Source organism: Pterocles gutturalis, unplaced genomic scaffold, assembly GCF_000699245.1.
Source record: "Pterocles gutturalis isolate BGI_N339 unplaced genomic scaffold, ASM69924v1 scaffold32085, whole genome shotgun sequence".
NCBI lineage: Eukaryota > Metazoa > Chordata > Aves > Pterocliformes > Pteroclidae > Pterocles > Pterocles gutturalis.
This window is the reverse complement of record NW_010144612.1, coordinates 54,279-78,870: the sequence shown is the minus strand read 5'-3', so window position 1 is coordinate 78,870 and position 24,592 is coordinate 54,279. Positions and strand designations below refer to the sequence as shown.

General features: G+C 44.6%; 1 protein-coding gene across 1 annotated transcript in view; it reads left to right on the top strand.

The window, feature by feature from the left end:
• TRMT61A (tRNA methyltransferase 61 homolog A (S. cerevisiae)) overlaps window positions 1-8,042 on the top strand; it is a 21,263-nt gene extending 13,221 nt beyond the window's left edge. The window contains exon 3 of the mRNA XM_010085153.1: window positions 7,367-8,042. Coding sequence (XP_010083455.1) covers window positions 7,367-7,695 — 329 coding nt within the window. The 3' untranslated portion in view covers window positions 7,696-8,042. The remainder of the gene's footprint in view (window positions 1-7,366) is intronic.
• Window positions 8,043-24,592: the final 16,550 nt, after the last annotated feature.

The window sequence follows — 24,592 nt, the reverse complement described above, 5'->3', positions numbered from 1 at the left end:
TACCGCAGGCAGATAATTTTATAGTGCTCCTTTGTTTTGTTTTCAAATAGTTAAAGCTCTTCTGCAGTAAGAACAGTCTGTGCACATACTGCTGTTTTTCACCACGGTTCCAAGGGTTAGTATAGTGATAAAGCATCACTGGAGAAAATGAGTTCTACTCTTTTCCTTCCATGCCCTCTCTCTCACATCTGGACAGGGTCACATTTGAACCATTCACACTGTGGGTTTTATTGTGATGTGCCATGCAGATATCGCAGCTGTACCGACAGATAGTGGTAATTTATTTCCTAAAGACTTAAGAAACTCTGAACGAAATCAGAGCTAAGCGAATTCGATATATAGCAACAGCTAGCCTCCTCTGTAAAACCACAGTATTGATTATAGAGTGTTCAGCTGAGACAATTTGTGAGAGAGAGTTCTTAGCCTTAACTCAGTGTTTTATCTCCTGCTTAAGCTCAAAATCCTGAATAGCTGCAGCTCCTAGTAGGCTGAGTGTTAATGATCCTCTTTAGAGTCCATTTATCACTCAGGTTATGCCTTGTAGTATGTTGTAAATACACTACTTACAGAAGTTTGGCTCCCATTGAAGGCACTGCCAACCTCTGAATTGCTAGAAGAATAAAATGGCACAGTAGGTTTGTGACTAGAAGGTTCTTATTCTGTGGTGGTGTGCTCTGCCAGCGTTCAGGCTTGCAGCTCAGCTGCATCCTTCTGTGCTGATTTCACCAGTCACCGTTTCAGCAGAAATGCTGCTTGTAACATCTCTTGGGTACTGCTGCACTGCAGAACTTGCTTTCATTTCCAGACCTGCACTGTTTTTCTTCTGCAGCATCTGCTGATTAATGCTTTTCTATAGTCATAGCTGCTGTTCCCAATATCTGACCTTCGTGGGTTTTGCAAAGTTGTTGTTAACCCCTTCAGGCTAAAGTTTAAAAAATTAGGAAAATGAAAAAATTGTGAGGTAACAAAAATATCCTCAGTATTCTACAGTTCTTAAATGCCCTGAAACTTTTGACTCACAGTCATTTCACAGCTGAATACTGGAGTGCTTTGAATATAATTCTGCACCCACCTACTCTACTCTCATAAATATTGTCTTATTTCTTCCAAGGCTGGAAGATGAGGCAGAAACCCATTTGTACAATTAATTTTCATACAGATTTTAAATTTTCAGGTAGGGAGATGGAAAAAATACAGCCATATATTAGGCTGGATTGTCCCCTTGCATTATAAATCAGTTCTTGGTGGTGTTTAAATTAACAGTCAACCCCTCTTTTATTTCCTTTCTTTCTTTTAAAGATTTTACTCTTAAATTCAGACTTGCCACTCCCTCTTGAGCATCATAAATCCCCTACATTACGAGTTTGTCAGATTGTGATCCTTGAGATACCACCTGAATCAGGTAACATGGTACTGTCAGGTCTCCCCCAAAACTCTGTGGCAAAAGTTCCCTCTGAACATCTCCCTGTTTGGGCCTCTGCATTTCCTACCGTCACAGAAGCCCTTCAGCAGTACTCTGGTCTTTGTAGTAGTAGTTGGTTTTCATTTCCAACGTCTTATATTTGTTTCATTTGTACACAATGAAACAGACTTAAAGCAGGTCTTGTTTGCATTTTTTTCCCCTTAGCATAGCCATGGAGTGTTGGCCTAACCTGCCAGGTTTGGTTATTACAGATTCTGTATAAGAGAGTAAATAATATCCTCCCAGTATCCTGTAGTGCAGGTAAGGCATTGCCTGGTTTAGCTAGCTTCAGTTTTCATTTGTGGTTTCCTCCCTCCTCCTCTGAGCTTTCAGGGAACACGACATCCATGTATAAACTCTCACTGGGTATTTTTCTTTAGCCCAGAGGTTATTCATGGTCCTGTTTTTAAACCAACCAGGTGTGGCTTTGAGGAGCAGTTGAGATCCCTGGCCACAAGTTTCACTCCTGTGGTATCTGGGTAGGGAGTACTCCAGGCTGAATCACCCTGAGGAGAGGGCAGTGACATCAAGGCTGGTGTTGGTTGGGCTAGGGCTACCTCAAGAACACACAGGGAATGTGTTGGGGCAGGAAGTGGAGCCTGACAGTCTAGCATGCTGTCATCCTCCACCTGTGGAGGTGGTACTCAAGTTGCTATCAAGACTTCTCATGTCCCCAGGTGATTGTTTTGGAATAAATGGATGAAGCAATAAGTGCTTGCTAAAATGTCAGCACCAGCCTCTGCTAGTGTGGTACCTGCTTTGATTCGAAGGAGAATTAACTCCAAGGTGAGGTTAAAGATCCACAAACTAACTTTAAATTGAAGCATATCCTCCGAACATTGAGGGGCCATCTGGTCTAGTGCAAAGCTGCCCCACTAGGATCTAGGACCAGGTGCTAACACACAAAGCAGCTTCATCTGATTCCCAAGCGCTGGCTGTTTGCTGAGCCAGCTCCTGTAGTTGTGTCTTGTTGGAGGGCATTAACCTAGCTGTGGTCTGTCAGGGATAGTTCAGGTGCACACAATGGGCCTGGCCTGAAATAAAAGTGATTCTCTAAGTGTCAAGCAGAAGGATTCCTGCATTGTAATCCATGCTGTGGAGCGCTGGCCAAAGCTACTGGCCTTTACACAGTTTGTAGGAGATAGTTTGGGATGAAAGGATCCTTAAAGGAAGTTGTTATGTTTTCTTCCCCAATTTGGAGCTAACTGATTTTTTAATTTCCTTGTTACATGCTTTTGCCAGCCCGTAATACTGAGCAGGAATAAATTCCTTTTGAAGGATGCACCTACAAATGTAGAGGTTAAGGTCACATTTGCAGAAAATCACATCAAGCTCTTACTAATGAGCTGGCAAGTGATTTGGGGAAAATCTTCTCTTCTGAATCAAGAAACATCCTTTAATTTTTTCCAACAGCTGAATCCTCTAATTTCACTTGTTGGGGAAGCTACATCAAATCGCCCACGAGTACACTCACTTAAAGGACGTTCTGTCCCCTTTTACAGAGGCAATATTTTTAGTGTCCTACTAGCACAGAGTAAATGCCACAGTGATGCTGCTCAGTGACTCTCCTGCCTCGCCCCTACATAATGATAATGCCTGTGTGATTTTTTTACTTCCATGAGGTCTTTGTAATGTAATATTCCAATTATGACAATGCACTGAAGTCCCAAAACCCAGAGCTGTGTTCTTTTACCAGGGATAAAAATGCAGTGTTGTATTCTTTACATCACAGAATAATTTCTAAAATTACAGACTCTTTTCCCTGGAACTTAATGGTGCTGCACTACATATGTTATTTTTGCATCTTCTAAATAATATCACAATGATGAAAGAAAAAACCTGTCGGAGCACTTGTGGCACGTACTATAACCTACAGAAGTGAGAGCACATATCGTGGACGTGTTTTCTGTATCATAAGCATGCACTGGAGTTCTTGTCAGTTGGCTAGCACTGCCAGATTTTCCATACTTGAAACGTAATGCAGCTATTAGCTAAATAGAACTGGTAAAGTTGTTAGTCCTTGCTCAGACAAACTAGAAACAAAATTGTTTGTTGGAGTTGCACAGGAATGTACCAGGAACTCTTGAAGGAGGAGCAACTTTCAAGGCACTGACCTCTTGTAAAGATGCAAGGGTGTGTCCCTTGATTAAGTACTATGTGGATGCAAATCTTGTATTTCCCCCTTCCCTTGAGCTGTCCTCTCTAATCATTCCAGTCTGAATTGTACTTCAGTTTTCATATCCTCTCAACCCTATTGCTGGTTACAATGACTGTCAGGACTGTGTGGGCTTGTTCCAGCCTACGCATTCAGGAGATTTAACCTCCCCATTAAGTGTCTGAAACGAACTCAGTCCCTGTAAAATTGAAGGTAGAAAAAAATGTTAGTCTTTCATACAGTCTCATTATTCTCTTCTCCTCAACTGTAGCACTTGTCAGATGCATTATACATGAATAAACACATTTTTAGACAGCTCTTCAGATCAAAAAGCTCACACAGCTTCCCAATGTGAACAGGATTAATCTCCGATAATTGCTATATCAATTTATGATGACACACAGATCTCATTAACCAAATTTAGGTACGGTAGCTTTCCTAAAAGGAGAGCTCTGAAAGAAAACAAACTCAGTTTGTACTAAAAAGTTTCTGTTCAGTTGTCATTAACCAAATTTAGGTACAGTAGCTTTCCTAAAAGGAGAGCTCTGAAAGAAAACAAACTCAGTTTGTACTAAAAAGTTTCTGTTCAGTTGTTTTCACTGCTCCCTAGTACACCCCTTTGTGATCCACAGACAGAGCAGTGTGCCCCAGCAAGTGGAGAGGGAGGGAGTGTACATATCTTCTCTTCATTCACTAAGGAATCTTTGGCATGGCAAGACAAAGCAATGCATATTCAAGTCCTTTAAGCCCTAAATGCCTCTTGATGTCTAAAGGACAAGAGGGCTCTTAAAGAATCTGAGAATTCTGAATGCCAAAATCTAGATTTATATGTTTGGTGATTGTGATAGAAAGGGTGTTGCCTAGCTGATAATCTTTCAGGGGTACAGAGGGCAGCCCACAGCGTAAAGAATTCAGAAGCATCTGGTCTGTTGAAGATGAAGCCAGTCTCAGCTCCTAGAACAGATGGGTATGTCCTTCTGAGTGTTGCTTTTCTGCTGCTCAGAGTCCCCATTTTTGCTGGTCTAAACACACTACGGCAATTGAAGCTTCCCAGATCTTACTATTTTAGACAACCTCTTGCAGTCTGGAACTGTAATTTCGTTTTTTCTGTCCAACCTTCTGCTAATTGTAGCTTTCCAGTCTTCTTTTAGTATCAGTTTAACAAGTCTAGTCTGCAAGTCAGAGCTGGCCTGCACAACGGTGCTTACAGGAAAAAGCAGAGGAGACCCCTCTCCCACTTAAGCATAAAGACAGATGCTTGGTGGTTTTGCTTCTAAGCTATTTGTAGATATATTTGTTTGGGAGGGATGTATAATAATAACCATAGCAATAGGTAAAAGCGAAAAAATGGCAGAACTACTAAAATCCACTGGATGCTCTCAGTTATATGGAATACAGGCTGTTATGCTGCTTTCTCACTCTTCATACCTGAGAAGCTTCCAGCAGTGCAGTAGGTAAAGTAACGTTATTTTTTGCGCTTCCCCTCTGGATATCAGCTATTGCAAGCAAGAGCTTTCTTCCCTACCAAGCACCATGAAAGCCCATTTTCTGTAACCCTACTTCCCCAAGCAGTCCACTTTGCAAGGAGGCAGTCTGATAAATCATCTCCAAGTTTGGTGTTGACATGCTGTGCTCATATGACCATCCCAAGGCAAAATGAAGGGTGCTCTGCCTTTAATTGAAGGCTTGACAAGAACTGTAGGCGGCTCTGCAGCTTGTATGGCAACAGCTGTGTGCAAGCTTCTTAGTTTTTAACTGTAAAGCTAGAGCATGTGAGTTTGAAAGCCTAAACATATCTTGAAACCCTTGTAGTCAGAATAAATAAGAACAGACTTACTGTAAATGTCAATATATTTCCCTTTTTTATTGCAATATAAAACACCAAAACCAAAAAGCCTGAATGAAATAATGGTAAGTCTCTGGTTTCTCTGCAAAGTCTTGCTTTGCAGACAAAGAGTTATTGTGAACTGACATTTAGCTAAGTTAGATTTTTCCCTACACAATAAGAATATAACATCTTTCTTTATAACATATGTGCATCATAGTAGCTTTCTAATTATGTAACAGAAATTTCTTCCTGAGCTTTTCTCTTTTACATCTACAAACATGGTAGAAGTGTTTATTGCTTTGGCCAGAAAAGATGAGCTGTCTGATTCAGAATCATTTTAGTAGCCCTGGCCATGCTGATGAACATATAAATCTAATTTAATGGGAGCTAGTGAACTGGGTGTGCAATTAAATCGTCATCAACAGAGTTGGTTAATAATGACACACACCAGCATTAAATTTGCAGGTGATTATTAGATTTTTTTTTAATTATCACCCCAGGGAATTACTTGTCCAGGGTACTTTGTTCTGAAGATGCATGATAAGAACCCCTGGCTGTGGAGACTTTATTTCAGGACTAAAATTAAATCCTACTTAGTGTATGGTGGATTAATGGTCATGGAGAGTGTTCTTCCCCAGTCAGTAACCAGCACATCATTGCTGCACGGGAACTAGAGTGCTACAGTGATGCTTTCAGACCTGATGCTTTCTTTTTTTAGAGATGCGGCTTTAGAAACGAAAAAGGGAAAAAAAAAGAGGAGTTTGAGATGAAGCAGGCTTCACGTAGTCCCAGCATAGCCTCTATTTTTAGCAGGATGCTTTGCTCTCAGTTGCATGGGTTCTTTAACTACTTAGACAACTGGTGTTGGAAGGTTTGGCTGGATGAGCCTGGGAGAGGGCTGGAAAGGAATGCAAATCAGGTCAGCAATTATTTTCATCTAATTGTAATAAGTAAAACAATAGCTGAAGCTGCATTGCCCAGTGTTCTTTCCCCCAGCATAAAAGCCTTTCAGGAAGGGCCGTTGCCTTGTGGGACACTGTGTCCTGGGTGAAAGCACATGCCCTGGCTTTATGGCAGACAGTGTCCTTATAATGCTTTGATCTGATTTGGCTGTGGCTTTTCAGAGTAAATCTGAATCATTCTATTCTCAGCTGTTAAGGTGACATTGTAGGACGCAGAAAGTTGTAGGAAGCCTATTAATACCCTGTATTTAGAATCAAAAATCTGAACTGTGCACAGACAAGGAGACAAGTGTTAGTTTATCACTTAAAAAGTCCTGTCCTAGAGTTTTGAAGCATTTCCTGTAAACCTGCCCGATGTGATATCCAGTAAACTTTAATGCTCAGGAGACATGCTAGTCAGCTTGACTAAAAGGGTAAAGCCTTAACAGCACTCCATCTATGGCCTGGAGAGATTGCTTTATTCTGTACACACATACCATCGTTCTCAAATAAACACAGCCGCTTTTGTCAGAGTGTGTGTGCACGCATGCTTGTATTCTAATGAAGGCAACTCTGTACAGTGTGTGGAGAATAACTTCTGGCTTTGTGTAGGTGCCAACTTCAGTTCGGTGCCTCAGTCCAGAATAGTGGATAGCGATTCCAAAAGAGTCACTGCTCTAAAGGGATCAACTTCAATGGTTTTATCATGAACAATTGTGGTGGGCAACACTGGATTTGCAAGATTAATGAATTTGCTGTTCCAATTTTTAAAGGGTCTGAAGCATCACGTAGAGTCATGCATGTTTGATTTTGTACACTTTAAACCTGCATAGTTGCCTTATGGAGATCTTATTGGAGAACATTTTAACTTTGCCTGTATAATAGTAATTCTATGTGCATTTGGGAGAATTTGAAAAAAAGGCAAAAAGTGCTTCATTTTGATTTTTGCTCTCTTTTCCACTACCTGTCTCATTTTGCAGGTGGCCGCATCTGTTCTTTCTCCCCCTGCATTGAACAAGTCCAAAGAACCTGCCTAGCAATGGAAGAATATGGTTTCACAGAGATTAACACCTTGGAAATTCTGCTCCGAGTGTACAATGTAAGGACAATTAGCTTGCAAATCCCTGACCTTGGAAAAGCAGCTGAGGATAATTCTAGCCCTGGCTTTGACAGCAGCAACCCATCAAACCAAGGTAGCCCGTGCGCTAATCTGCAGCAAGGAACTGTGCAGTTCAAAAGTGGCGTGCCACTCAGGGAGATGGTCGGTCACACTGGATACCTGACCTTTGCCACCAAGAGCCTGTTTTAGTACATGTTGAGTTTGGAGTGGTTTGTGTGTTTGTGTGTGTATTCTGTTTTCATGGTTCTTTTTTGTAGGGCATCCAAATTTTTACTTGTCAGGGAATTCCATATATAGTCAGATTTGGTTGGAATATGCTTTGTTTAAATAGCACACAAGCATTAACCAGAGCAGCATCAAGGGAATGTTGAAAGTCTGGAATGGCGTTCCACTTGCCGTCAGAAAGAAGATAAATTAATAGTGAATGGCCGTTCACTGGCATGTGCGGAATAAAGATCTCTCCCGATAAGAAAGCAAAACAAACAGCACGCTAATTGCAAATAAGTTGAATCTTTTCCTCCTCTTTTCTGGATTACTTTCCCAGGTTTATGGGTGTTTGTTTTTCCAGCACCACTAGACACTTTTTTTTTAACTTCTCTGGTGTCTGTGTTGCTCTTATGAATGTGAAAGTGCCTACTTGCTTCATTTTACTTACGAAAGTTCCGAGGTCATAGGGTTGCCAGCACGACTGGTCACAGAATTAGTGTTTCCTTGGAACAGTGTTTGGCTCCACAGAGGATTATTGGCAGTGCTCAGGAACACAACCTCTTGCTCCATTCCAGGCTGGTGTCTGCAAATCATTTAGATTACAACAGAGGTCAAAGAAGTGTGCTAATTGTTGGACTTGGTTTAAAATAGTGTATTGTGCTCATCAATTTATAGTAGAAATTTGGATCTGGATTCATACTGTTATTCTTCTAATAGATGATACACTTTCATAGTAGATGAATTCACTGTGAACATTCACTGAACAGCTGGTTAACATTATCTGATCACCTCTCTGTAAGCGGTGTAGCTGAGGTTCCGTTTGTTGGTGGTTTATGTGCGTTATGGTGTACTATCTTCCTGCAGTTGAATGACAGATTGCTTTTGGTGGGATTTCTGTCTCCAATTTGCAGCAACAATGCAAACTTAGTCAAATCCTCAACCAGCTTTATTAATTAAGTTTTCAGACCATTTACCCTTTGGTCTTCCATACAAAGCTGGTGGGTGTGATGAACTATTTGAATGCTGGATAAAATTTTGTATTTACAGATTAAAATAATTATGTAGATTTATAATGTCCCTTCTTTCTTTTTCAATTTTTTAATTTTTTTATGAATTCACTAATTTTTTTATTCTATCCTCTAGTACTGTCTCTGGAAGCATTTACCTGTGCCTTGCATTTGGTACCTGAATATACTGGTTGCCGTGGAAGAAAAATAACCATTCATAAACTGCTGCCTGAACATTTGAACCTGATATCCCTCCCCCGTTCTTGACAAAAATAAACAAAGCTAAGCTTTTAACTGTTATAGCAGAACGCTAATCCATAATGGTTTAAAGAAAGCTCAACCGATCATGACAGCAAAGATAAACTGTTGAGCAGATTAAAGGCAGAAAGCAATTCTGTTGAACTAAATCAGTTATGTAAGTTGGCCTACAACCGTAGTAGTTCTCCAGAAATTATGTGAAAGTTCTCTGTCTCCTGCTGTTAATGTCCTCCATGAAGGCGTGCAGTAAGCTGGTAGCACTGTTTGTATGGTTTGGTGGCTATATTATAGTGACATGCTTGCATGTGTATGCATATGTACATGTTTATGTGGTTAAACCACAACCATAGAGGTAAGGTACTAATATAAACCAGAAGAAAGGATGGGGAAATACGACATTAATGCTACAAGGTGGTTCTTAACTTCCTTCAAGGTAATTCTCATTCAATAACACGTGGGATCCCCAGTCTTCACCAGGGGTAATTCCAGGCCTAGACTTGATTGTTTTTTCCTGACAGACTTTATTTTAAAATAGTGTAATATTTAAATAGGATTAAAGAGGAACAAAGTCATATTTCTGTCCTACAAATAGACATGGAATGGAAATACCGATGTGTCTTCATGGAGCTTGAAACAAGGCTTATGCCTTTTTGCCTACAAAGCCCAATTCAAAACCCCTTGAAATAAACCATTGACTTTGCATGGTCCCATATTGATTTGATCCCTGCTGAGGAAGGGCAAGCATTGCGTAAGAGGAGAAGGATTTCATTTCTGTCTTTGCAATATTAAAAAGGCTTCTGTGTTTTTGTTGCCAATCACAGCCATGGCCAGCAGCACCACACCGCTTACTGCTGTTGTTTTGTTGTCAGGGTCACAAGGAGGATCTCACACTGTCCAGTGTGGACGGTGCTGTGCTGCCAGAACCCCCTACTGTTTAATTCTGCTTATGATCACCCATGTTTTACATTCTGGCTACATTCCCTGTCAAAAGTGGTAAATCAGAAATGGGTCTTTCCTTCCACACTTGAGGAAACTGCCCAGGCCACGCTTTTAAAGACTCCATTCTCTTTTTTTGATATGTTTTAATCTTCAGCCTGGAGTGAAACATCTCTTCTTCCTAGCCAGGCACAGGTCAGCCACACATTTGCAGGCTACGCATTTTCAGTGCTGCCGTGCACTTGGATCCCTCAGTTGTTGTGGACAAGCACCAGTCCACAGCTCTGCACAACAGCCAGGTTCACCTTGTCCCATTGTGCTCCATGCCCTACAAGCTGTCATAGAGCAGTCTTAGACATCTTGCAACCTACAAAGCAAACAGTCATGACTAAGAGGAGGCTTGTGAAACATTTGAGAGGTCTGCTGCTGTTTGCTGTTTACCTGTGCTTTAGTTAAAGCATTACAGATCTGTATCTCATTGTGGTCATTTCCTGCTTACCTGTTAGCACAACACTCTTTTCCTCTGAAGAAGATGTGATCATAAATCCTGCTTGAGAACCTTAAACGGATAAAGTAGCAAAAATGCTAGGAACTCACTCTTCTGCTTAATTTCCTGCTCTGTAGTCTCCTTAGGTGCTTTGGGATACGTGATGGTGAGGAGATGGTTCTTCCTGGGAAGAGTTCCAGAGATGAGGGTTCTGGTTCACGCTCGCTCCCTCGAGAGTACATCTGTGCTCCATTAGTCCTGGTGAACGGGATGATTGCGGAAGTCATGGTGACCTAGCAAGGAGGGGGGCCCAGAGATGCAGCAGGCCTAGATTGACTTGTAAATACTAGCGCTCATCCCAGCAGAGTCTGCATCCCTTAGGTGGGCAAGTGCACTGAGCAGCCCACGTGTTCATGCCTTACCAGGCTCCTTCTGGATGGAGAAAACTGCCCTCCTGGGCTGCAGTTCAGTAGCGTTTGGTGCTCCCAGCTCACCTCTGATGCTGTGGGAGCAGTGCAGGCTCAGAAAAGGAGGGTTGAGAAAGGGCTGGGCTCTCAGTGGCCGTTGCGGGGCTGTGTCTTGGCTTCTGCTTGCACAAATATGAGAGGCACAATAAGAGCAAAATGGGAGAGTCAGCGTTGCGTAACCATGATGTTACACCAAAGGTACGTGCAGCTGTGACTAGTCAAAGGGAGGAAGGGGGTTACTCTAGTACCAGAAAGTTCTGTCTGTCACCATGAGGGAAAGTGTTTACATGCTGCTGGCCTCCCGAGTGCTCCTGAGGAACTGTGTTGTTCAGATGCCAAAAGAGGGGAGCCAGATTGTGTTATTTCCTTTCTCCCTACGTGACGGCTTCTGAACTGGAATGAATCTGCATCACTATCAACACAGGGAACAAATAAACCTTGAATTAAATAGTCAGAGAAAAATAATACTCCTCACTGGTATCCAGCCCTTTACCTGCATATCTCGCCCAGGAGCTCTGTGTCCTTTTGTAGGCTGTCCAGGACATGCTGTTCTCCTCTGCTGGAGGGCAACAGCTTTGAACTTTGAGGTTAGCTGGCTGATAATGCTCATAGAAATAAATGCCCGAGCCAGCTGGGAACACTGGCCTGTGGAGCATCTCACCATACCTGCATGTTTCTACCTGGCTGCTAAGGTAGATCGCCCACAACTGGGCTTCCCTTACCCAGGGACGGGTCCCTTCCTGCCATCTCCCCCCTTCTGCGCTCAAACTGAAAGCTCCCAGACATAAAACTAGGAGGCACCAGCTCTTCCTGGCGCTCTGAGGGGACTCAGGTTGCACAGGCAAGTTTTTGGCTGAGGCAGGCGTTTCCTCTTTACTGGCCCGCAGGGAGAAGGACCATTTTTTGCCAGCCCATCAGAATACGCAGCCGCAGAGGCTCTGCAGGTGCGAGGCTGTTGCAGGTGCTGTGGTGAGAAGCTGTCAGAGTGCTCCTGATCCCGGGCACCCTGGGGGGAGCGGTGTTCTGCCGTGGCAACAGCACGGCATCATTCAAGCTGCTGAAGACCTCAGCCTGAAGTTATTTTGATGGGGGATGAGTGGGTTCATGCTAAATACCGTATTCGTTTATAGTTCTTAGGAGGGCGATTTGCTTGAATGGTTCCAGTGGAGCTATGGAGAACCTCTCCCCAGGGGTCCAGATAGCTGCAGGAAATGTCAGAGACCAGCACCAAGTGAATTCAGAGCTGCTGCTCCCAGAGGTGCTGGCTGAGCAGTCAAAGCTAGTAAGCAGAGGAAGGAGCTTTTTCCATCTTCTGATAGCGCTGATACTGATTCAGCACGAAGCCCACGTGCATGACTAGATCTAGGCAGCTAGGAGAAACTGTTGCTCTAGCAACTTCCCTTTGTATTAAGAAGGGGAAGTCTGCAGTGGGATTTTCTTCTCTCTCTTTTCTGTTGCTTTGGAGGGGCTGTAGTCCCCCTCGTACCTTGAGTCAAAAGTACGTTAACAGTAGTTACCCCTAACACAGGTGTCTGGGGCGTGGCATGGCTGGTCCCTGGGCACATGGAATGAAAGTTTGTGATGCCAAAATATTCTGAGACAGAAATTATTTTATTCCATTTGGGGGGTGAGAAAGATTATGAGACTGTGGGCTCTGTGGTACTTTTAACACTGATCCCCCATGCTCTTAGAAATTGTCCATAAAGTACTATTTCAGAGAAATTACAAAAATAAAAGCCACCTATTTCTAGGAAACAGCTGGATTTAAGAACCATATGTGCTTGGAAGAAGAAGTAAAAGCAGTAGGAAGGTAAAGAATGCTTTCAGGCAGAAAGTGCCTCCTTTCCTGGCCTTTCGCAGTGACGAGGCAATTCCCCAGAAGGTTGCAGCTGCTCCCTTGAAAGCTGTGGATCAGAAATGCTCATTAGTGAGGACGTCAGTTCAATCAGGCTGGTTCTAACAAGGCACGTAGGCTGGAATCTGCAACTGATGGAGTGGAAAGGAGGCAGGGAGAGGAAAAGGGGTTTTTAAAGCGTCTGCAGTCAATTCAACCTGTTGGATTACATGTACGTTATGTCACACTGTTTTTACAAGAGTGGTTTAAATAATCTTAGTAAAATCTGCAATATACTTGTGTAATATATATAATACATGAGAGGGTCACCCACTCCAATACATTTCTGGGCAAGTGCATGGGATAAGAAAGATATTTGATTTGTTGAAAAATCAGGTTTCACCAAGTAACCAGCTGCAGTTTCTGCATGTTCTCTTACTGTGTTTTTGTGTCCTCTGTCAGATAAAGTAGAAACATTTAAGAAAATAGATAATACTTGTGTATATACCCCACATGCACACAATGCCTCACAAATAGTAGATTGATTTCCAGTTTTGACCACCCAGTGCTTCCAGCAGGATCATTGTCAACATTTCCTCATCAATCTCAGCAGCACTTTAAAGAGAGAGAAAATTGCCCTTTTATGGTGGAGAGAGCAGATATTCACATGGTTAAGGCTGATTACCAGCCTGTAGATGCATGTCAGAGCAAGGACGACAGCTCTAGAGCCCTTAAGGTTTCTTATATAGGCTATAAATGGGACTGTATCCCCCCTCAATAGGTTGCTGGCATTCCATCCAGCCCTGTGCATTGCCAGCATTATAGCAGCACCAAGAGGCCCAGGTGGGCTAGACACTGCACACAGAGCCTGTCCCCAGGAGCTCACCTCTGAGCAAGCCACGGGCGAAACAGTCATGGTGTGACCAGTGGACAACAGTGCCGCATGTCAGCTAGCCCAGGGCTTTCTCTCGACCTCAGGAACAGCGCTGGGTCTTGTGCATTATCCTTTGGAGCATTTTCTGCCTCCAAGGGAGTACGCAGGGCTCGGTGTTTCCTTCTGACTGAGCAAGCGCCTTTGCACCTGCCAGCTCCTTCTGTACCACTGCTGACGGAGGTGTATTATAGGAGTCAAGGTGCAACATGCCTCCCTTGGAGAAGAAAATGCAATTCTTCTGCATGATAAATCTCTGCGTGAGACATAGTTTCTGCTTCATAAGGAAACAGTTCCTCATTTCTCATGCAGTTTGATTTTGATCCTGCAAACATTTACTCAGGGAGGGGAAGGGATTAGTAAAATGGTTGTGGCAGGAGACGGAGGTACCAGCTGCTGTTGTGAGAGCATGGTGGTCTACCTCCACGTTAGGGAGCCGCTGCCTGCCTGAAGAAAGAGCAGATTTCTCGAAGAAGGTAAAGAGATTTCATACCCCAGCTCCTCCTGATTTCCCTCACTCATTTATTTCAGTGGAATTTCAGCACAGCTCCCTTGATGACCTGGGCCCAGTTGCACAGACTTCTTTGGGAATCCTACAGCACCATGCCCATGTTAAAGGCTGATGCAGAAAGGGATTGTGCAAGCCTGTGGCAGGGTGGGAAACAGGACCTGACGTCCTAGATCCTCCCTCTGCTAGAAGGGTTACAGCTCCTTCTGAAATAACGGCACTCTCCTAATGGTAAGCAAGAATCTCCTCCAGAGCAAAGCTCTTCCTGCGCTCACATGGCAGCACCTTGTTGCCCACAAGTTCTTACAGTATCTGGATGCAAATATAGTTAGATAATGTTCACCGTGTCATGACTCATTACCAAATCAGAGCACACAGCCATATCAATGCTTAATGATTTTCTGAAACTTTAATTCATTTTGCTCTGTAGATATTTTCATTAATTAGCTGGATTAATTTTATACAGATTAAAAATGTAAGTCAATCTCTTTGAAGCAGAAGAGTGGCATTTTAAAATCTATATTCTATCCCAAGCCTATAAATACATCTGCCTCATAGAAATCAGCTGCTTATGGTTGTTCTTAGGGCAGAGAGGATGACTCAAGGAGGCTTATGTACTGCATTGTTTTCATCAGAGCTGAAAAAAATCCCCCAAATGCCCTGTGAATTGGGATCAGTGACTCCAGATAGATCCCGTGCTTTCCCCCCACCCCAAACATGGCACTGGTTCAGACAGTCTGGATCCAGTGCAATCACACCTGCAGCAGTCATGTTTTCCTGCACCTTTACAGAATACTGGCTGGCATTTGATTTCCTTGAGTGAAAATCAACAAAACAGAAATAAAACACAGGCTGCTAATTGCTCAAAATGCCATGCAGCCAGCAGTTTCCTCTCGCCCTGCCCCACTTCGTTACAGAGTTGGTTGAATTCAATTATACACCCCAGAGTAATGTTAAAAGACCATGAGTAAGGCTGCAGAGCCACCTATGCAAAAAGCTAGGGAATCTAACAGAATTAAGGCACTTTCTGAAGTCATTAGTTGTAGGATAAATAAGGCTAAGTAATGAGTTCAGGGATAGGGGACAGAGGGTAGAGGTCTTAGTTAGATTTTGCAGGAGCATGGAGGTCACAAGTGGCATCCCAGCATCCGTGCTGGTACTCGTGCAGCTCAACATCGTTGTAAATGACCTGGAAAAAGGGCTGAGCAGTTAGCCAGGGTAGTCTGCTGATGGCACAAAGTTATTTATGGCAGTAAGGCTGGGGACAGGCTGTAAAGAACTAGAGAAAGACTTTACAGGTGAGTCCTTATGACTGTCTGGGCAATAAAGTTCAGGTAAAACTCAGTGTAGGTAAATGCAAAGGGCTACCAGGGCGAGGGGAAAGGGGGCAACCCAGGTGGGAAGAGTGAGCTGATGGTGTTGGGTACCAGGTGTTGGGGCTGCAGCATGGAGAGAGAAGCTCAATGGTTGGTGGCAGCTCACACCAGCGGCTGCTCCAGGCTGAACAATGCTGCCAAGAGGAGCACCGTCATCCTCTCCAAGGGAAGGACAAGCTCGTTCCATTTCACAGGAGCTGCTTCAAACCTCCTAGCAGAGCGTGACTAAATGGAGCTAATCTTGGAGCTCATGCCCATTTCCTCCAAGGTCCCTCTGTACCTTCCTGGCAGTGATGGTCTAAAGCTCCGTGACACTTCCCAAAATGTGTAATGCCTGCTTGCTGCAGGCCAGAGTCAAGTTCCGGTTGTGTTTTCAACCACAGTAACAAGATTTATATTCCAAAACTCTGGTGATTCTTAACGGCACATTTGCTCACTTGCAAGATGGGAGGTTTTCATTATGCCTTTGTTTCCTAAACATTTGAAAGCCTTTGAAAAGCAGAGGGCTTGCTCAGCTGTGTCCGTAAACATTCAAATTGTACTTGACTTGTTTTCTACCCTGTATTTATCCTCTGAGCGTGCGTGTTGCTGTTTAGCAAGCGCAGCAGTCCTGCGAGACCAATGATGGAAGCAGCCTCCTACCTGCAGCGCAGCCTGGGGAGCTAAGCCTCCTGCCTCCCACACCTGAATTTGTGATGCACCAAAGAGCGAGATGTTTAAATTCCTTGTTTAAACTCCATTCCACCCCAAGACTGAGGACAGCAGCCACCGCAGCGCCAGGAAGGGCACTGCCCAGTAGCATCTTTGGTTGCACCGATGGAGAACTGGGCAACCCTCCTTATCCTGCAACTGCACCTCTCAGCCCCTTCACCTGCACCAGGATCTGGGCTGCACGCGGGTGGCTGCAGAGGGGATCAGCCCCGTTCCTCTGCCAGGCAGCTGGGGGGACCTTGGGAGATGGCATGGTTCAACGGGAGCCTTTTGTTTTTACCGCATTAGGATTTTACCAGGAGTTTTAAAGAGACAGCTCTCTGCTCTGGGAAGAGGCGACACAGCAAGCGCTGGTGACAGCGCTGTCCCCGGCAAGGCACCGCACAGCTGCGGGGAGTATCTGTGTCACTGCTCGTCACTGATCGCGGCTGCCCATGGCATTTCAACTTTTTTCTGACCACTACTAAGTCCAACTCTTCCACTTCGTTTGGGAAAAAAATGCAATAAACACACACTGCAATTTGCATGAAATTTTTTCAACAGCCCATGGTAAAATCAGTCTTTATGTGCTTGGAATGTATTTAAAATAATTGCTATTTATGCCTTTTTTTTTTTTGTTTGTCTTTTCACCAATCTAATCAGCATAATTAGACTGTGCTGGAACAAATCTACAAGACTCCAGAACTGCTCTTGCAGATCGTGCAGATTAAACATGAACTAATTAGTAGATTTCTGGATCTCTTAAGTCCACAGCTTTGGAAAAAGCTGACGATGCCCATCAATCTTCCCACAAAAGGAGAGAGACAAAACCCAGATGCACCAGAAAAATGGCTACAGATGGAGATATGTGTGAGAAGTCCTTGCAAAAGAAAAAAAAAAGCCCACAAAGACATTTTGATATTAAGCAACAGCAATTAATTTATTAATTTCTTCTAAACATTTCAAGAGTAAATACTTTTTTCTGACTTTAATGTGCTCTTTTGTGGAAATTAAACATGGTTCTGTAAGAACTAGTGGCCATAAACTGCCGCGGGGTAAAAAGGAAAACGTAGCAGAAGCTATGAAGACGCGTACTGAATTCACCCACGGGTTTGTCCGAGTACATCCAAAAGCCATGACGTCAGTGAAAAGGAAAAACTCTGACTATCACCCTGGGAGCGAAACCAAAAAATGGCTTTGCCAATATGTGAAGGCTTCTTCATTCTGAAAGTCTTATAAAAATTTCCTCAGGAGACAACAATAACTCTATCAGAAATGTTCCAGCAGATGATGAAGAACAATAACAGCTGCTCCAAAGCTCGCAGCAAACAATGGAAAGTCCCCAGTTGATTTCCTCGGTCTTGGACACGGTCCAAAATTCACAGAATTTCGGAGAAGAGGTAAAAGCAGCTGTCTGCCATAGCGGTGTTCACACAAGGAGGGAACTGGAATGGCCCCGTCATTCAAGCTCTGTCCGACAACTGCCACTGACAGTCAAGCTCCTAAAAAATGTGCTGGAATAGTGGGTTCAGCACCAGTCCCGAAGAAGGATGCTGCCTTCCCATGCTCCGTGTTTGGTGGGATAATGTGGACAAACTTGGAAAGGTGTCTCTGGAATTAGGCTCATTGTGCATAAGGTGACATTGTTAAATCCCAGGTGCATTGAAGAGGTGTGTTTGTGGTCCTGTTGGTTAGTCACACGCAGTCAGGGTGCCCTCCTGATCCCACCGGTACCAGTCCCGTGGGAGGTCTCTCGGTTGAATTCGCTGGCGCTGAGCTTATCAAGCTGCCAGTCGGGGCTGATTGGGCCAGACAGGCTCTGCTCTTTGATCTGATCTGATTAACATCCCCGACCGTTTCACCTTCAGCAGTTACTGGGGGGATACCCGTACACGAGACTGCACTAACAATTTCCCCTTATCATCGCCACCTAAGGCCTTCCTTGCTGTGCAAGAGCTGGAGACAGCCATGGCTCTGCCTGGAGCCCCATTTTTATGCCCAGCGCAATTAGAGTTAATGAGGAAATTTATACCAACAGCATCAGAAATGCATTTGGCTCATTAGCTTTGACACACAGATAAAAGAGGCAAGATAGCTTCAAAAACATCTGAAGAATGTCCCGGTGCTGGTGTCTGAGCTTCACGGTGTGGCGCTGGCACTGCCCCGGCTGCCGGGATTTACTGCCCGGTAACCGTCCGCAGCCGGAGCCGGCCACTGGTACCCGGGGAGTGCCGGCTGAGCTCCGCAGCGGCGCAGGCTGTGGGTGCTGGTGCAGCTTTGCACAGAGTTTCAGCTGGGTTTAACTACTGGTAGGGACCTGTGCTGCCACGGGGGTGACAGCGTAAGGAGCGGGGTTTTGCCAGCAGAAGGACAAATTCTTCTTTTCCCCTCTTGAGGACCTGGAGCAAACCTGCGCAGCAAAGCTTCATGCCTTCCCCACGGTTCAGAGCACTTCCGTACAGTAGCTGGGGAAAGTAAGCAGGAACTAACTGAATCCAAGTAACATCTGATTCACTTTCATATCTCTCTCCCTCGGCCCAACTCCTGCCCAAAAAAAGAAGTATTTGGGAAGTCCCATTTTTTTTCCCCATGATGCAGCTTAAAGTCGCTTTCAAAAAAAGACCACACTTCCCTTCAAATGGAGCTTCAACAGCAGAATTTATTTATTTAACAGGAAAAGCAAGCTGAAGATAAAGATTCACCCTATTCCTGAGCCTTTCACTAGGTACATGTTTATTTTGCCGTTTCTCAGAAAACTGCATAGTCTTTTATTTGAAGGGAGTTTGTGTTGCATCATACCCTTTTGGCCAGGTACAATAAATATTCCTAAAAATAATCCTAATAAACCTTGGCAAACATGCATATTATAAGCACGCTCCCTTCCCAAAATCCTGTCCCTGCCCCATGGAACTGAAATCAGGCTTTTTCCATGACATGGTTAAAGCCTGTGCCCAGGCTGAGCAGAGACTCTGGATCCTCGTCCTTGTAGTTAAAATCCCTCTGGAATTTGTGTCAATTTACCCTGCGTCACTCGGAAATACTGCACAAGGCTTAAAACCCCCTCCCCGGTGCTATTTTCAAGCACAAGCTCTGGCAGCTCGGAAGCATTTATTCAAATCGCATCGTCAACTTCTCATTTTGGTCTCTTTTTAATGTGCCAGTTTAAATCATTTTCCTCTTTCTCAGGCAGCTCTTGGGCTGTGTGGCAGCATTGGGGCTGATGCCCAAGAGCAGGAACAGTACAAGGTACTCTCATGGCAGCAGCGGCACCGTGGGGATGACTTTCACATCTCACGGCTTTGCACATCTCGGCAGGCACAGGGTAGGTCGGTTTATGCCCCAAAAGGCATGTTGGCACTTTGGACTGTGTGAAGGCAATGCAGTCAGCAGCCTTTGCTTTATCTCCTTGATCACTTTTGTAGCTTTACCTGCTTGCGTCACGTGCTGCTAATTCAGATATTAGTTATGGATTTTTTTTTTTTTTTTGCATTAAAGGGTTTTCTTGGGGGAAACAAAGCGGTTGTACCTTCACCACAAATAATCACAGTCTGTCACCAATACACACTTGCAAAGCAAAGGCTGGGCAGCACCAGAAAATTCCCCCCTGCGGTGGATGTCCCACAGAGGCAATGCTGCCGTGAGCCTTGAGAGCAGGAGGAGCACACATGCACTGTGCCTGTGTGTCCCTGTCACCTCTTGGGACGCTGCAGGGACTGATGCTAACCCACTGGAGGAACTGTGTTCTTTCCCTGTCTGTCTAACCAGGAGTAAGTGAAAATGGAGGAGGCAACTTCAGAAACTCAAGCCCCAGAGCTGGGAAGACTTTTTCCATGTTCCTTGCTGAAATTGGTCTTTCCACTTCTCTGCCAGTCCTCACACTCTCACTGAGAAAATGCTAAACCCCAGGAACACCAGCGCCGATCTGGGGAGGGCACGGGCAGGGAGGCAGCTTCCCCTCTGGGGAATCATTCCCTCCAGCTGCTGTGTGCAGTTTCTTGCAAATTAAAAAAAAAAAAAAAAAAGAAAAAGGAAAATGTGATTACCTGCACAGGAAAGCTTCATTTGATGGAGCAGGGCCAGTGTCCCTGCTGGCTGCTGCCAAACAGGTTTCTGTGTTTGACCTTGGGTAGGTCTCTCAGGTCCAGCACGGCACTATCGCGGGCAAGGACTCTGCCGTCAGTCAGCACGGGGCCAGATACTGCTGCTGGCTCTGCCCTTAGCGTTCTGCTATCTGCTTATTATTCATGTTAAGCCTTCAAACATGCTTGTCTATAATATTAGTTTCTACCCTACAAAGGCCATATGGACATGATGATTGATTATATGCAGAAAGAAAAGTGAAGGGTGCTTTATAAAGTCAGCATATTAGTGGTTTATTCAGTAAATGAATGTCTTTTAGAATGCTTATGTACACCGAAGCAAAGATCTGTCATAACTTAATAGTTCAGGCTTACGATTTATATCCAAGCTTTTTGAAGGCCAGCAAGTGATCCAATATAATTCAGCCCTATCTCTGCACAAAATAAGCACTCTAGACTCTTCATCCAATATAAAAGCAAAGTGCTTGCAGGTCCCTGGAGCAGAGTTGCAATAGCCAAGCTCAGCTGTACCGCACACTAGCTGGAAGCCAGATGAGCTTGTGGCAGCGCAGATTAAAGAGAGGGCGGCGTGACGCAGCGGGGTGCATCCCCTGCTCCTCTCACCCACATCCCGCCGGCCTGGGTTGCACAGGGGCAGTGCTTCAATTTCATAAAGAAAGTGTTCTGTCATTTTTCTCCAGATCTTCAAAAGATACAGCCTGTTCTCAGTGTTAATATCAAGAATTTTAAAAACTCTTCCTTGCTGCACACAGAACTGAATAAAAATGTCTCTTCCTTAGAGCTGACACTGCTTAAGAAGTTATAATGAGCTTTTCTTATTCATAAAAATGCTTTGTTTTTGAAACCTTTCCATTTCATATTTAAATAACAGCTTTAAATGTGTCTTTTGCTTCTCTCCAAATTTGCAGCCTTTTTTCCTCCCACCTTCCTCCAAAGTCTGTGTTACGGAGCATACACAATATGGTCTTGCAGCTACCTCTACCCAAGGGAAGTCCAACAACTCACCAAATAGCAGCTAGGAGGAAATATCCTTTTTGTTAATTTTAATGGTCAGAAAGGAAAACACCCAGAGATGAAAGTCAAGCCAGCCAGACTAGCAGTGGAAGGTACCATGGGACCCCTAAAAGTCATACCGCGAGGACTCAACTCACACAACAGCTTTGCTGGGCTTTCTCTCTGGCTTCTTAAGTTCCAGCCCAGCCTCATGTAACATGAACATATTGCTACACCTGCATGATGGTTTTTGAACTCTGCCTGCCTGCAAAAAGTCGAAGAATTGGCATTCTCTGTTAATTTTTTTCCAGGCAAGAACTATTCTTTGAATTACAGGTTTTACTCTGATATAAATGTCACTCCTGTGCTCTCGGGCACCCTGCTGTGTGCTCTTGCAGAGCAACAGTTGGACCCTAGCAGTGATCAGATCTTTATAAACCTCTTATCCTTGTTAAACCAAGAGGACTTTGATTCTATAGCAACATTGCATTTGGTGAAAGCCTTATTTGCACACAGTCCTTTCCCTTCAGCCTACTAGAAAACTCTACCATTGACCTTCAAAGGCTTTCAGATTCATGTCTAGCAAGGAAATTGCAAGGTGAGCACCTGACTTTCAACCTGTTTGTCAGTCCTGTCATTGCTGGCCCCACCTCAGCTTATAACACTCAGCCGTGGACTCCGAGCTTGCAGTCAGTGCTTTTGCCACCTGAGCTCTTTGAAATGCCTTTCAGCCCCATAGTAAATGGTAATACCGGTGATAGAGAGAGATTAAAGGCCGATGGGGGATGTCATATGAACTACAGTATCTCTCTGGTTCTCTGCCAATATTTTACAGGAGCCTATTTCCTCTTATATCAGGATATATATATATATATAAAGTCTGTCTGCCTTATGCAAATACTTCTTATCAGCAGATAAATGCACCTGCACCACCAGGCATATGCGATTAAGGAGCCTGGGCCTGAGGTGACACAGTGGTACCACACGGTACCGTGCGGAACAGCAGGTGGACGCTTTCTGTCTAAAAAGTTATTTGTACTAACTACAAGGAATGAACCATTCAGCACAAGTTACCATCTAGCAAAATGCTTTACAGAGCACTACTGAGTGGACCTTCTAATCTCCCCTAAATGTGCTGGTTCAGGATCGAGGAGGGGGGAAAGTGTCGCTTTAATCCCTTAAATTCTTCAGATGGGCTAAATAATATAAAATTCTATAACACAAAACTGCATGTCCATGATCCAAGGTGCTGTTGTGGCACGCAGGAGCTCACCAGCAATGCTTCCTTTCTTCTCAGGACAGTAATTTGGGGACCAGTTTCCAAGGCTGCCATGTGTTAAGTGTTCTTTCTCAGTGAAACCATGCCCAGGATTTAGGGATCAGATCTAAACCCACGGGTGTCTTTGAACACCCTCCCATTGACTTCAGCAGCCTTTGAATCAGCCCCTCGTTTCTGCAGGTGCATTGGGAACAGGGATACACAGTGCTCTGCAGCAGTGTTTTTGAAAATGTGTTTGGGATCATCCCTCCCTCTGGCAACCTTTAGTTTAGCAGCTTAATCATCAGACGGGAACAACAGTAGCTGAAAGATCTTCCACCTTGCTGCAATGAGTTAATTTCCCCCCTGCTATATTAGCCGTCACACGTCTGTATACATTGTCATTTGTTTCTTACCCTCCTCCAGATCAGAGAGCTGCTTAATCACTGCTTGTCAGCTCCTGCCTTGCCATATTTCAGCCTGCTCATTTAGAATGTTGTTATTTGTTCCCTGGGCAGCCAGTAGTAAACCAGAGAAGCAATCAATAAATGTCCTTAACTGGAGCTCAGGCTGCAAGCGGAAGCATTGTCTAAAACAACAGGGGGAGGAAAGATCTTTGTTTCCTTTCCCCAGCACTGCTGATTGCACGTATGCACTGATCCACTTGTCAGCTTGCCATTAGCAGACGTGCTTTCCCTCCCAAAGCAAAGGCGTTGTGAAAGAAGAGAGTGAAAGCCACATGCGGGAGCAGCCGGTGCACCCCCCGGGCAAGCTGAGTCTCCTCCCCAGGCTGGGACATCCCTCCCTGGGGAGGGTTTGGGTGCCTGCAGCCTCCTGTCCCCATCCCGAGCATGCGGGAAGGTGCACGAGCAGGAGTCAGGGATTTCCTCTTGGCCCTGAGCAGCGGTACCTCTGCACCCTGAAGCCTCCAGACCCGTAACTCTTGTCAGAGCTGCAAACACCACTCAGATCCAAGTGACGTTCTCCTCCTCTTCCTGCTCTCCCAGTCCTCCTCGATCAGGATCCTTTGGATGCAGACAAATGTCATTACACTCCCACCAGCCGTCCTTTTGTAAACTAGGGAGATTATTCTTTTTACCAGCACTTTACACTTGGACAATACCACAAGATTACAACAAAACAAAAACAAAAATCCATCCTCAGTGTTGCCTGCTGCAGTTAAAGGCATTGTTGGGAAGTTGCTCCCTGTTGTATCTTGCCAATTAAATTGAGGTACCAAATGCCTCTTTAAATGGCAACCTACATAAGGGTTAATTCTGCTGGTGGCACAACCAGTAACTGGTGTGAAAAAGGGTTGGTGCATGGAAAAATGGTAGAAAACAGTTGTATTTTCTTCTGCCTGTGATGGAGCTCATGTAGATGACTCCATCTGTGAGTGCTCTCACTCATCTACAAAGTTCCCACCTGTCATCATGTGGGTCACCACACTCCCATCCAGCCTGAGCTCCTGAGCAGATATTTCCATGCCATTTAATGCCACCATGATGCACATTATAGAGCATAAACCTGCCATTAGGTGAGCAACGGGGACACGAGCTACCCCTTCTGGGGCTGGTGAGGTGCTAGGGCGGCTCCTGGGGCTGGCGGAGCTGCGTGCTTGGGGACATGCCGAAGGTGGTGGCATGGGAAAGCAGTGGCACAGACACTTTGTCCCTGGGTGCGCAGACTTCACTGCAAGACCAGACTTGTTTCCATGTTTGGCGGTGAGGGAAGGGAAGCCCCATGCTCTGTGCAACACACACCTCCAGGTTCATTATAAATACAAACAGTTCATCTCTGCTGTTTGCTGCCAGGGCTCTGCAGCCCATGACAGCCTGGGAACAGAAGTCTGGAGAAAGCAACCTTCGCTGCAACACAGCAAGAGAAATGGAATTTCCTACCAGTCATTCATCAAACAAATGAAAAATAAATCCCTTGCTTGATTGATGTGACCGTTGTTTTGATTCCTAAAGCCCTCTCTCTGCGTCCTTGGAGGTGTGAGCATCCCGGCAGCACCCACGTGCCCTGGGACCA